The sequence below is a fragment of the Protopterus annectens genome, chromosome 1.part1 (assembly GCF_019279795.1).
Source record: "Protopterus annectens isolate FY-2018-M chromosome 1.part1, PAN1.0, whole genome shotgun sequence".
Lineage (NCBI taxonomy): Eukaryota > Metazoa > Chordata > Ceratodontiformes > Protopteridae > Protopterus > Protopterus annectens.
The window spans coordinates 1,883,143,407-1,883,157,849 of NC_056726.1; the positions used below are offsets into that span (position 1 = coordinate 1,883,143,407).

General features: G+C 43.0%; 1 protein-coding gene across 1 annotated transcript in view; it reads right to left on the reverse strand.

The window, feature by feature from the left end:
- Positions 1–14,443, reverse strand: part of LOC122812929 (lethal(3)malignant brain tumor-like protein 4) — a 2,410,392-nt gene that overhangs the window by 1,777,568 nt on the left and 618,381 nt on the right. Inside the window, exon 7 of the mRNA XM_044084994.1 lies at positions 1,803–1,897. Coding sequence (XP_043940929.1) covers positions 1,803–1,897 — 95 coding nt within the window. The remainder of the gene's footprint in view (positions 1–1,802; positions 1,898–14,443) is intronic.

A 14,443-nucleotide genomic window follows, 5' to 3' on the forward strand; every position in this document is an offset into this window, starting at 1 on the left:
ACAATGTAGCAGAAGTATAAACTTTTTTACCCCATCTCTCCAAAGCCCTGGACTCTCGGTCAGAGGGAATAGGATTTTTAGCAGAGGCCGCTTTAACACCCTTAGGACCCTGAGAAATTGTTTCCGGATCAGGTGAAAGATTCTTAAAAAGAAACTTGTGAGAATCTGGAACCCTATAATACCTATCCGGTTTGACTGGAGCAGGGGAAAAAGAATCAGGAGAGAGAGAAGCTTCCAAAAAAAATCATCTACAATGTCCAATACAGGGGGAATAGCCAGGGGCCTATGCTGTGGGAGAAGAAGAAAATCCCTAAGCCTTTTCTTGGATTCAGGGAATTCCTGCCCTTCCCAGTGAAAATGCACCCTCATATCATGCAAAGTTTCACCAAAAGAATAATCCTCAGGAGGAGAGACTGAAGGAAAGGAATCTTCAGCATCAAAATCCTCATAAGGAGGAAAAGAATAATCCTGCTCAAGGGAAGAAGCAGAAGAAAGAGAAATTTGGTCTGAAGAATCATAATCGGACTGTAATCTAGGCTTCTTGTCAGGAGGGGGATGTGAACCCCTGATCATAGTTAAGAGATCTTCAGCCATCCTAAGCATCTGCCTCTGAGGCCTAGGACCCTGATCAAAAGGTGCCTGTGCTTGCCATTTCACTTTAGCTGGAGCCTTAGACTTTGTCTTTGAATGTAACACTGAATCCACATTTACAGGAAGCTGCGAAGGCCTGAGAACTCCCTCAGAAGCCGGTACCTGCCTACCGGCTCTGGACCCAACTGAGGGAGCAGTATCCGAAGGTCCAGTCCCTGGCAATTCTGAAGACCCCATCAGTTCCACACCGGAGTTGGTACAGGCAACTGGTTCAAAAGAGGTGGACAACAAGGGCTGCAAAGGCACCTCACTGATGACCGACGAACCAGCAACCGGCAATAACTGAGTAACATCCTTTGTTGTGGACCTCGGAGGCCTGTCTGCATCCTTGAGCCTCTTACACACCCCAAAAGCCGGAAAAGAATCCGAAGACATGTTATAATTAAACCTTTTTCCAAAATAGTAAAAGGCAAAGTTATATCTACGCCTAATAGTGCACTGATTAAATCTAGCACAAAACGCACAATTAGCAACGTCGTGGTCAGGACCCAGGCAGGGAATACAGTAAGAGTGAAAATCCCTATGAGGTATTTGCTTCCCACAAGAAATACAATTATTAACTTTTTCTGACATCTGACTGGAGCAAGAAAAAGACCTCCCCAATGGGATACTTATCTTATAAAATGAAAATCCTGGGATTAAATCCGAAAACAAACATGAACAGGCCGACCAGCATCAGTGAACTGCAAAGGGCACCGCGCAGCAAGAAAGACTGGGGAAATGGCGTCAGCTGAGGTCGTTATACCTTCTGACGCATTAATGTCAGGATAAAAGCGACCTCAGCTGACGCCCGATCCAGACTTTGGGACTCTGGCCGATCAGGGGCTGCTGCTGGCAGGAAGAACCCTACAGTCATGACTGCAACAGTGAACCACGAAGGACATCCTTGGACTGCACACCTTTACAGACAAATCAAATATGGAATGAAAACAGTAATCCCTGGGTGGACATGCAAAAACATCTTATGGATCAGGTTCCACTTAAACAGAGGACTATTTTTACATGACCCCATGCAGTCATATCAAAGGTAAGGATACTGTGACATACATTCACTGTAGCGCACTGTTCTTTAGCTAACAGCTTGTTAAAAGCAAACTAAGCAAAAGTCCATCTACGAACAAGCAACAGGGAAAAATACAGAAATTTTATACCTCCTTAAACAATCTGAGAGGGGCTGCTGGCATTTTCTCTTCTTCTAAATAGGCAGCCCAGTTCCACATGTTCTTTTTACCAAGACTACCAGAAACTACAAGGAAAAAAAATCAGAAATAAATCAGTTAAAAACACAGGAATGTGATCTGAAATTTAGTTAGTTCTCTGGTAAAAACAGCATTATGCAAAAAGTGAAACAGCAAGGTCACTTATGTTTACAAGGTAAATGACAGAGTGTTCTAAGGTTAAACTGCATGTTACCTAAATGTACTTATTTCTATGGAATGTGTTTTAAACTGAAGAGATGTTGACTGAGGAGGAAAATCAGTAAAGAGCTGTCATCAGTGAGATTAAACACAAATTACTGAAGGCTACATCTGCACACACACACACACACACACACGCACACGCACACACACACACACACACACACACAGTAACATGGCTCTGTAATTTTTTCTGATTTTTTGAAACCACAGGATCAGTGATTAAGGATGCACCATCAGAACATGAATATGAAACCTAACCCCAAAGAAACAGTCGTCTACTATATACACATATAACCTTTGAAGGAACTCCCTATACTAGCACAGCCGAACACACTGGATGAATAACAAGTGGCCTTGTGAGCGAGATTAACTTCCAATTTTTTTGAAAAAAAAAAAAAAAAAAAAAACAGTGAAACGTATTTATCAAAATAACAGATCCTTATTATCCTTTTCTATCCATATTGTTGATTGGGTTATCCACACTTGTGGTGGAGCTGACTGACCAACGCTTATTCAACATTTGAACTTCCCCAGTCTCCCATAATTCATTTAGCCACTCGTCTCTCAGATTAAGTTTGCCCTGCATGGGATACTAAGGTCCCGGGGAAAAGTGGTTGGAAAAGGCTTCAGGCTTAGATCTACCAGGTACATCCAAAAAAAAAGGTGACAATTTAGTGTGTGTGTGTGTGTGTGGTAGGTAAGACATTGAAATGGCTGGAGAGAGACTTTCTTCCCAGCTGCTATCATGGCAGGATACCCCTGAAAATGTTGGCAGCAAAGGCAACTCTGGAGCTTGATCTAAGGTCAAGTTTACAGTGCTTGATGAAGATGTGCTTTGTTGCCAAATCTGCTGCAACATACATGTCCATCTATAGCAGGGTGCTTGAACTAAACTACAGAAGTTGAAACACACCTACTGAAATGAGCTTTAGATTTTGATGGTAATGGAATATCTTTAGAAGACTGGACAAAAGTTAATCAATCTGACAGCCCTCTAAATAAAGTCTCTTTGAAGACTTTGGCCCTTAGTTTGGGTCAAGAAAAAATATAGAGTTGGTCATCTTTTGTTATGGATTTTGTTCTATGAAAATAGAACCTTAAATGACAATGCATAGCCAGGGTATGAAGGTAGTATTATACTTTTTTTTTTTTAAACACCTTTATTGAATTATCACTTGTGACAAAAGCAAATTTAAATTTACACAAAAGTAATCAAACTGCATTAACAAATTAACATTAACAAACATTATACTTCACATATACTGCTATACATAGTAAAACCTAAGCAACATTACATACATCATTATTCAGTTCCTGCCCCCCTTTTTTTTTTAACAAGAAACATCTTTATTAAATCATCACTTACGACACAATCATACATTTATATACAATGGAAACAAACTACACTGATACAATCCTAGTTGCATGCATTTTACATCACAACCATTCTGACCCACTCACAGTTGCAAACATTATACATCATTTATAATCTACCCAACCATTTTCAGTCAAATATTACACAGCTCATTTAAGTCCTGCCTTCTTTTAAACCTCATTCCTCCCCTGTATGTACTGTTCCCACAATTCCCATTTTTCCTATGTAATTTGCTCCTACCCTTTTATAAAGATCACAATTCCAGTTGTTTTATCTCTGTTTCTATAGTCACTACTTCTAATACAGTTGGTTTAGATTTTGATTTCCATTTTCTAATAACTGCTTTTTTGGCAGTCACCATAATCAGAGACAGCAAGGATTTACCATGCCTAGGCAATACCGATTCTGTATCACAGCTCAGAAAAATCATCTACCTCATCACACCAATCCGCCCACCCAGCATCTCTGAGAGTGCATCCCACAGGGAATCCTTAAAGTTTGCCAACCCACCGCACTCACTTCCCAGAAAATATATTCCCAAGTACCTCTTTCTACCTCGTCATACCTCCAACATTTGCCATCTACCTGAGGAAAAATTCCCTGGACTCTACTTGGGGTATAAAAATATCTATGTAAACATTTCCAAGCAAAAATCCTAAATTTTCTACATTTTGTTGCACATTTGGGAGACATACATATATCCTCCTATTGTTTCTTTGTGAATTGTTAATCCACTCTCTCTTCCCAAACCTTTCTAACTTCCTCTGATTGATTCTTACAGTTATCATGTAATATTTTATATGATCTACTAATTATTCCTTTTTTAATGGCAGCTTCTGTTCCAGATTCTACTAAAAAATCTACCAGTAGCGGTCTTTTGTTAGGATCCCCCATTCCTTTCTCTTTGCCTATATTCTGATATCAATCCTTGATAGGGAAGGCACTGTCTAACCTGCAGTCCAAATAAATTCTTGGCCTCTTCTCATTCTGTTATCTTTCCCTCTCTAGTTATTTGCTCCCAAGTACCTTGGCTCCTTTTCCAGTTTTCTCCGATAAATTCCAGCCCCCCTCTTGCCTAATGTGTACATCTCTAATTACAGTCCTTCCTATCAGCAGACTCTCCTTTCTCCATTCCCACTTTGGCTTAGTTCTTAGAATACTTTCTGCTATTTTATGGATATAATATTCTGTATGATTATTGTAATACTCCTTAAAGGCCTGCATCCAAAATCCGAGTCTCTCCTTGTTTCTTGAGCTTCCCCCACTTCAACATCACCCCTTTCCACTTTGAATTATAGTTTTCTGCTTGTGCTATGTATAGAAGCCTTAACTGTGTAGCTCTGAAGTACCCCATTCAAATTGGGCAGTCCCAATCCATCCAGTTTTACTGGAAGAATCAGTTTATCCCAATTAACTATTGCAGTCTTCCCCTCCCAGATAAAGGCCTTCAGCTCTTTATTAACTGCTAGACAGAACTTCTCCTTTGGTTGATAAATATATACCTGACCTGTGTATAAGACTAAAGGGACTAAAAACATTTTGACTGCTTGTATCACACTATCAATATCCATACATCAAAGCTTTCATTTTCAAAGTTTTTGTATTATCTTTTTAGTCCCACATATCCTTAACTGCCACACCAGAGTCATGTTTAATCTATACTCAAATACTTCATTTTATCATGTCCCCATAAATGCAGATATTGCTGAGCCAATTTGTGTGTGGGTACATAATTTACCACTACTGCCTTTGTTTTAGCTTCATTAATTATGTATCCCGAAAAGATGTGAAATTGTCTCAAAATGCTTCACAACACTACTATTTCTGTCTGGTTTTGTCCAGTATAAAATAACACGGTCTGCAAATTCACACAGCTTTTCTTGACTATCATACCAATTATATTCTTGAATTTCTGAGTCCCTTATTTTTTCCCAGTGGTTCTAAATACAATGGAAATAACAAGGGGGGGGGGGTCACCCCTGCCTGGTTCTTCTGTTCAAGCGGAGATTATTAGAGAGGACCCCACCTATTTTAATTTTCGCCTCCAATCCCTCACAGATCTTCCCAATCAACCTTTATAATTTTTTCAGGAAATGCAAATGCTTCCAATGCCCTGCTCATAGAAGTCCAGGCAGACAAGGAAGGACGAAAGCATCCCTGGGTGCCAGTTCTCGTGGTGAGTTAAGGGCAAAACAGCCTATACATTTGGTATTGTGGGGAGATGTAAAGAGATGGCAGCAAGGTTGGCCCCAGAAGTGAAATATCTTGGTTGCCGTTGTAAGACTGAGGGGGCAACTCATGAAGCATGAGTATGCATCAACTGAACCTGCCTACTAGAAGACTGGTCTGACCTTTGATGCGCACTGCTATTAGAAAGTGCAGTACAGACATTTCCCATTGCCACTCACTCATCAGAACAACAGCTAATAAAGGGTTCCTCCTTGCTTGCTCAACTAATATATTGCCAGTGTGGATGGAAATCACTTCACAGGGAGGAAAAAGTACAGTTTTGTACCTACCATAAATGTAGATGTTCGAGTGCTAATACAGCTGCAGTCATAACAGATAGTTTCATAGTATAGTACTAGGCTATCTGCCCTGGGGCATTTGTAAGCCTAACCATAGTGATGTGGCTTTTGCCACCCCATGAAATGGTACAAAAAATGTACAGAATAAATTTAGAATACTGTGCCTCTGTCTAGTAGTGACACAATGAAGGTCCCCTTATATAATAGAATTAGTTTACTGTGCCCCTGTCTAGCAGTGACACAGATGTGACCCCTGGGGTAAACTTACGATCTCCCATCCACTCATCAAGATTTCTCTTGAAGAGAGTCAGTGAGGGCTCTGCCTAATCTGAACTGGGATCTTGTTCCAAAGCATGGGAAGCCTCTGGGTTATGAATCTATCCCTCCAGCATGTCCTATTCATACTTGTGCGAGGTTTAAGTCTTTAGCTCGTGATCCTGATGGATTTGGATTTTTGAGGTGGAGCATGTCCATCAGATCCTGATTGGACATGGCCTTGTACGTCAGGCAGAGATCACCTCTGAGCAGGCGGTATGCTACTGAATAGAGCTGAAGTTTCTTTAGTCTGGCAGAATAAGACATATGTTGGAGACCCTTGATCCTCTTGGTGAGGTACTTTTGTGGTCTCTCCAGCTGTTGCAAATGCCGGGTGAGGTACATACCAAATAGGGCATTGTACTCAATCATGGGTCTGATGAGGGAGGAATATAGGGGTACAATGACATCCTTGGATCTGGATGTGAACCCCTTCATGATGAGGTGTGCAAGGTAGAATGTTTTTCTAACCACTTTGGCAACGTGGGTGTCAAATGAGAGGTCGCTGTCGACTTGGGTCCCTAGGTCTCTAATTACTTTTTCCGTATTCAGTGGGTTGCTGTCTATGTGATAATTTGTGGGTACTTTGTTTTTCCCAAAGGGGATGACTATACATTTTTTGGCATTTAGTTTAAGGCCGTGACTCCGGCACCAGTTGTCCATTTCTGTGAGGCCTTTTTGTAGGATGTGTGTGTCTGCTGGTGTATCGACTATGGCGCCTAGTTTGCAGTCATCTGCGAACTTTGTCAGTCACAGCCCTCCCATGTTTGCTTTAACATCTGAGAAATAAATGCCGAACAAGAGGGGCCCACAACAGATCCCTGTGGGACACCACTTGTGACTGGCTTTGAGTCTGACATTGCTCCAGCAATTTTAACTTCATGAGTTCTGTCCTTTAGCCAGTTTGCAACCCATCTAGTGACATAAGGGTTTACTTTTAAGCTGTTGAGCTTATCTATGATGCCTGAGTGGGGTATTGTGTCAAAGGCCTTAGCCAAGTCCAGGTATGCTGTATGGACTGCTTTGCCCTCATCAATGGCTCTAGTGATTGTTTCGAAAAAGTCAACCAGGTTTAAAAGGCAGGATCTGCCCTTTACAAAGCCGAACTGGGTGGGGTCAAGTGTCTGTAGGTCCCCTATGTCTCTGTTTATGAGTTCCATAATGATTATTTCCATAGCTTTGCAGACAAGGCTGGTTAAGCTTATGGGGCGGTAGTTTCCAGGGTCTGTAGAGGCACCCCCCTTGTGGAGTGGGACCACTGCTGCTGTACGCCAGTGTTCAGGTACATATCCCGAAGTAAGGCTAAGGTTAAATAGCATTTTATGTGTGGGTTTAGCTCCTCTTGGAGTTCACGTAACACGCAACCCGGGATACCGTCAGGTCCCATTGATGCTGTGTTTTTTGCTTTGTTTAGGGCGGTTCTCACTTGGACATCTGAGATGACAGGGAGATTACATTCAGCTGGGATAAGTATTTCTTCTTTTGGGGGTGAAGGAGGGGAGAAATTTGCACTGAACCTGTCAGCCAGAATGTTGGCAATATCTGTGGGTTCAGTGTATTTTTTGTTGTTGTGAACCAACTCTGAGCATATCTGAGGGTTTCCGCCCAGGTTTCTAACATAGCTGAAGAAGGCTTTGTGGTTATCTTTAGTGTCCTTAGCGATTTTTCTCTCAAAGTTGGCCTTGGATGTTTTTATGAGAGAACTTAGTTTTCTATTAATGTTGATCAGAGATGTCTTCCCTTCATGGGATTTTGCTCTGACGTGCAGTAGCTTCCTTCTTTTGTTATACAATTTGTTTATGGCTGAGGTCCACCAGACAGGACGCTTACCTTTGGTGGAGAGGGACTTGGATTTGTTTGGGATTGCATGATCCATGCATTCTTGGAGATGTCCATAGAAAGCATTTGTGAAGGATTCGGCATTGTGGGATGTGGTATCCACTGGCACAGTGGGCTTAAAGGATACCATCTCAGTCTTAAGAAGAATGAAGTCTGCTTTTGAGAAGTTTTTCACTGTGGTCTTTTGTGCTGGGGGTTGAGGTGGGATATGTATATCCAGGGTGATTAGTTTGTGGTCAGATCTCACTAGTGAGGGGTATACTTCCGGTGTGGAGCATTTTGTCCCCATGTTTGTGATGATCAGGTCTAGTATATTATCTCCCCTAGTGGGAGAGGTGACTAGTTGTTCCAGTGCATTTGAATTTATGAATTCCAGGAACCTTTGGGCTAGGGTATTAGGGCTAGAATAATGTACCCAATCTATGTTTGGGTAGTTGAAGTCTCCCAGTATGATGGTATTTTGTGATACATTCATATCCTCCAATGTCTTCAGGAAGGCTGAGTGGGGTTCTAGAGATTGGGAGGGTGGTCTGTAACATGCTACCAGTTGTATAGCAGTTTTGCCTATGGTTAGTTGCACCTGTATGGTCTCTGATGCTTCATGTGTTGCTACTAACCTGGAGGTGTGGGTGTCCTTGATGAATATGGACACTCCCCTCCTTGTGGTTCGGCCGGGTTTTGGGGCCGAAAAGCATGATACGAGGTATAGCCTGGTAGCGCTGGGGTGCTCTCAGGAGCCTTGAACCAGGTTTCAGTTACTGCACAGACGTCGATGTTCTCCATGCTGAGGAGTGCATCAAGTGACTGCATCTTGAGATTTAGACTTCTGGCATTGAGCAGCATTACCCTTAGTTTCTTTCCATTTTTGTTTTCTAAGAAGGTGGGTTTGTCTTTTGAGCCTTGCCTAAAACAGGCACTACGGAGGTGGCAAGAGCCTTAGCCAATATCCGGAAGCCCAGTGGTGACAGGTGTAAGCCATCCCTTGCGAAGCAGCGTGGCTTGTCCAACATGTCATCCCAGGCAGACAGACATTGGATCCCCTTAGAATGACACCAGTACTTGAGCCAATTGTTAAAGCTGATCATCTTGTCTTTGTATTGTGGTATCATTCTTGGTGAGGGCAAGATGCTGCTCAGGGTCAGGGTCATACCAGCCTGGGCTACATAATCGGAGAGCTCCTCTATGTCTCTTTTCATGTAGTCCAGGGAGGTACGTCTCAGGTCATTCACACCAGCATGGACAATGACGGAGTCATATTTGTACTTGCTTTGGAGTGACTTGAGTGCGTGTGTTATGTGGCGGATCCTAGCTCCCGACAGACAGCTCTCAGTCACCTTCTCCTTGTTCAGCCTGGTCAGTGGGACATCAGTGTGTCTGACTATAGAGTCACCTATTACTAGTGTATCAGGCAAGGTGTTTGGCCTTAAGGGCTGTGATTGGTTGACACACTGATTTATTGAAGTATGTGTTGCATGTGTTTTGTTTTGAGGTGGTGGATTTTTGGATGTCTGCTTTGGGAGCCTCTGTTGTTTTGGTAAGTTTCTTTATTAGAGCCTCCAGTATGTCTTTGTGTTTTATGTGTTTGGTTTGCAGTTGTGGTAGGTCTATGTGGGACTGGGATTGTTGTGTGTGTGGTTGCCATCTCCTCCTGTCTGGTCATGCCAGCCCTGAGTTGAGAGAGTTCAGCCTCCAGTTTGGCTATATAGTTGCATCTCTCACATGTATTTGTGTTTGTTGGGAGGAGGAGAGGGTTGTCTGTGTACATGAGACAATTGTAGCATTGCCTCAAGATACCCAGATTGACCAGCTGAATTGGAGACGACGCCAGTAATCTACCACTCGACATGCTAGAACAGTATAAGGGAGTGCTGTACCTTTAAGGGAAGTGGATATTCACAGGGGTGGTAAGTAGATGTAGTGCTTTACTTAGTACGAGAGTGCTTACTTAGTAGAGAAGTATTGAGAACAAGTGCTAGGCTTATAATATAGTGAGTAGTCTGGTTATACTAAGAGTAGAGCTTCCTTAAGGGAAAATTTGAAGAGCAGACTTAGCGGAGCCACAAAAAGTTTAACCCTGTTTAACCGGCATTGCGCAAAGCCGTGCAAACGCGGATTTTAAACAGTGAACTACAAAAGAGCTAGAAATGGTCCAAAACAACCAATTACTACAGCTTCTTGTGCTGAGGTCACTTCCTACAGGGACAGGTAGGCTGCTCAAGGCTCCCCACTCCCACTGGTGAGCAAAGAAACTTCCTTCTATCCAAGTAAGGTAATGGACAATACAGGAACTACACCACAGCCCAGAATACAGCAATGCCTGTAAACTGGTCTAAACTAGTCGAGGAGAGGCGGGAAAACAAGGATTTTTTTTGTTTTTTTGGTAGAAACACACAGAAAATGCAGAAACAGTGATAAATTAGTTACACAGGCTAGCACACTTTAGTGGGCAGCCTCCACAGTTGAATTAAACAACAAACAAAAAAACTTTCGATCAAATTCGACTAAAATGTAACTTTAAGTGCAGATTTTAAAATAATGCAGCAAACAGTTAAAAAACAGTTCAAGCTAGTTCAGGGTAAGCTACAGAAGCTATTCCAAGTGAAAAAAGCAAAGATACTTAAATCCAGAAAGTAGTCGCTTTTCTGAGTTCCCTGCTGCTAGGACCACTCTGCAGAACCACGAGGAGCTTGTCTGAGCAGTATAGCCAGAAAAAAACGCCCAGAGGCGGATTTTAAACAGTGAACTACAAAAGAGCTAGAAATGGTCCAAAACAACCAATTACTACAACTTCTTGTGCTGAGGTCCCTTCCTACAGGGACAGGTAGGCTGTTCAAGGCTCCCCACTCCCACTGGTGAGCAAAGAAACTTCTTTCTATCCAAGTAAGGTAATGGACAACACAGGAACTACACCACAGCCCAGAATAAAGCAATGCCTGTAAACTGGTCTAAACTAGTCGAGGGTTTTCCTGCCGTCAGGCGGGTCCTCGGTCGGCCGAATTCCAAAGTCTAGGTCCGGCGTCGGATGTCGTCGCTTCTTCCCTGACGTCAGTGCGACAGGGGTATAAAAGAACCAGCCGACGCCATTTTCTTCAGTTTTTCTTGCCCCAGATGTCAGGTGCCCTCAGAAGGAAGGCAATACATAAATTTATGTAATAATGCAATGCAATATAATCAAAAAACAGTAGTTGCAAGCAAATACACCATAAAAGAATACCCCAATCAGGTTGTATGAGGAGGTGTTAGCCATTAGGCCTGTCCCAAGAGGGGAAGGAGGGAGGGAAACCTGGACTGCAGCTGTATTAGCACTCGAACATCTACATTTATGGTAGGTACAAAACTGTACTATGTTCATCGTGCATACAGCTGCAGTCATAACAGATGGGTAGAATCCCAAAGCTAAAAAAAAAGGGGGTGGTAGGCACTAGGTGGAACTAGGAGGAGCCAGGATGCCCTGCAAGATTGCAGTGGCAAAGCCTGCTCTAGATTTGGAGTATAATGGGCTTCCCTTGAGCTCCTGTAGCATAGGACACAAAGAGTTGCTCTGATTTTCTGAAAGGCTTTGTTCTGTCCAAATAATAACATAGCTGTCTGCGAATGTCCAAGGAATGTAGTAGTCTCTCCCCTTTGTTTTGAGGATTAGGGTAAAAGGTAGGTAAGTGGATAGCCTGATTCAAGGCTACCCTGGATACTACCTTTGGCATAAAGGAAGGATTGGTTCATAAGGAAAAGTACAGTTGTGTATACCTACCATAAATGTAGATGTTCGAGTGTCTTCACTGTTGCAGTCATAACTGTAGGGTACTCCTGCCGGCAGGCAGCCCGAGGTCGGCCAGAATATCAAAGTCTGGGTCCGGCGTCGGCTGTATCAGCTAGAACCCTGACGTCAGAGCGTATGGGTATAAGGCTGACAGCCGACGCCATCTTCTCCAGCCTTTCTTGCCCTTGATGTCAGAAGCCCCCATAAACCAAAAGGTGTCCCAAAGGAAACACAAATACACCAAAAAGGTAGTGGAAAGGAAAACACAGTAAGCAAATAGAAACAAGAGGGGTCTGGAGGGAGGGAAACACCGAATGCAACAGTGAAGACACTCGAACATCTACATTTATGGTAGGTATACACAACTGTACTATGTTCTTCGTGTTTCACTGTTGCAGTCATAACTGTAGGGTAGAATCCCAAAGCTGAGAATACGGGAGGAGGTTATGAAGAAGAAGGAGCAGCTAGAAGACCCTGCAAAACAGCAGAGGCAAAGCCTGCCCTAGACTTAGAGTACAAAGGGAAGTTGTAGTGCTTGGAAAAAGTATGCACCAAGCTCCAAGTGGCAGCCTCCAGAATGTCCTTGGTAGGAACCCCTCTGAGAAAGGCTGCTGAAGTGGCAGCTGCCCTAGTAGGTCCTGACGGTACCTGAAATTTGTTTCCCATGAAGAGAGTAACAATATCTTATACCATGAGCAATCCATTTGGAAATAGTTTGCTTAGAAATGGCTTTACCAAGAGAACTGGAAGCAAAAGAAATAAGCAATTGATCTGATTTTAGTTTAGTCCATCCAGGTAAAAACGTAGCTGTCTGTGTACGTCTAAGGAATGTAAGATCCTTTCCCCCCTATTTTGGGGTTTAGGAAAAAAGGTAGGAAGGTGAATAGTCTGATTTAGAGCCACTCTAGAGACTACCTTAGGCATAAATGTAGGATTGGTCCTCAAGGAAACTCTGTCCTGATGGAAGATGATGTAAGGTTCCACGGCCATGAGGGCTTGAAGCTCAGACACCCTTCTGGCAGAAGTCAAGGCCAACAGGATAGCTGTCTTCCAAGATTAGAACTTAATGTCCGCAGAGGCAGCGGGCTCAAAATGAGGCAAAGTAAGCTTTTCCAAGACATAATTAAGATCCCAAGGAGGGACAGGAGGAGTTCTAGGGGGTTTTAAATTCTTAGCTCCTCTCAGAAATTGTCTGACCAACTGGTGGGAAAAAATGGGGGGATCACAATTGAAATGTGCTGAAATAGCAGAAGCATGAATTTTAATGGAAGAAAATGAAAGACCTTTAATCAAAAGGTCTGAAAGATAAAGTAAAATAGATGAGATATCTGGTATTAAAGGATCAGAGCCATGATCCTGCATCCAAATACAAAATCTTTTCCACTTAGAAGCATAAGATTTCCTAGTACTAGGACGCCTAGCTTCCAAAAGAACATCCAGAACTTGTTTAGGAAGAAAAGAAGGGATCAATTGCCTTTGATGAGCCAAGCTGTCAGACAGAGAGTCTTGATTTGAGAGTGAAATACCTGACCCTGATGCTGGGACAGAAGAGAATGGGTCAGAGGAAGATTCCAAGGAGGTACCAAGGAAAGATGCAGTAGAGTAGGGTACCAAAACTGACGAGGCCAATTTGGAGCTATCAAAATGATTAGACTGGGTCTGTCCAGCTTTATCTTTAGCAAAACCCGAGGCAGAAGAGGAAGAGGGGGGAAGGCATATCCCGAAAGATTCCTCCAACTGAATGACAGGGCGTCCACTTTCCAAGCTGTCTTGTGGAAGGACCTGGTGCAAAAGAGAGGCAACTGATGGTTGAGATGAGATGCAACTAGATCTATCTGAGGACAGCCCCAAACTGCAGCTATCTTGCTGAATAAGTTGGGATCCAACATCCATTCGTGAGGATCCAAAATGTTTCTGCTTAGGCTGTCTGCTAAGAGATTTTGTTTTCCTGGAATGAACTGTGCCTGAAGATCCAGATTCAACTTTAGGGCTGTATCCCATAAGGTCATGGCAAGTCTGCAAAGGGGGTAAGAGTGAGAGCCCCCTTGCTTGTTTATGTACCACATGACTGTGGTGTTGTCTGTTCGGATTAGCAGAGGTCCTGGTTTCAAAAGGGCCTGGAAGGCTAGAAGAGCATTCTGGACTGCTAACATTTCTTTCAAGTTGATGTGCCATAGAAGGTGTTTGTTTGTCCAAGAACCCTGTTGGCATTTGTCTTGAAAATGAGCTCCCCATGCATAATCCGAGGCGTCCGTGGTTATGGTCTGAGTAGGTTGAGGGAGACGAAAGGGCTTGCCTTCGTTCAAAACACACGCCCTGGACCACCAAAGGAATTCCTTCTGGAGGCAGGGAATCAGTGGTATCATTGTATCCAAACTGTGGCAATGTTGAGACCATACACTCTTTAGGTACCATTGAAGTTTCCTCATGTGAAGCCTTGCATTTGGAATCAACAGGATGCAAGAGGCCATATAGCCCAGAGCCTGCAGGAATTTCCTTGCAGTGAGCTGAGTTAATGCTGCCAAGGTCTTGAAGATAGAAGCCAGCTGTATCTGTT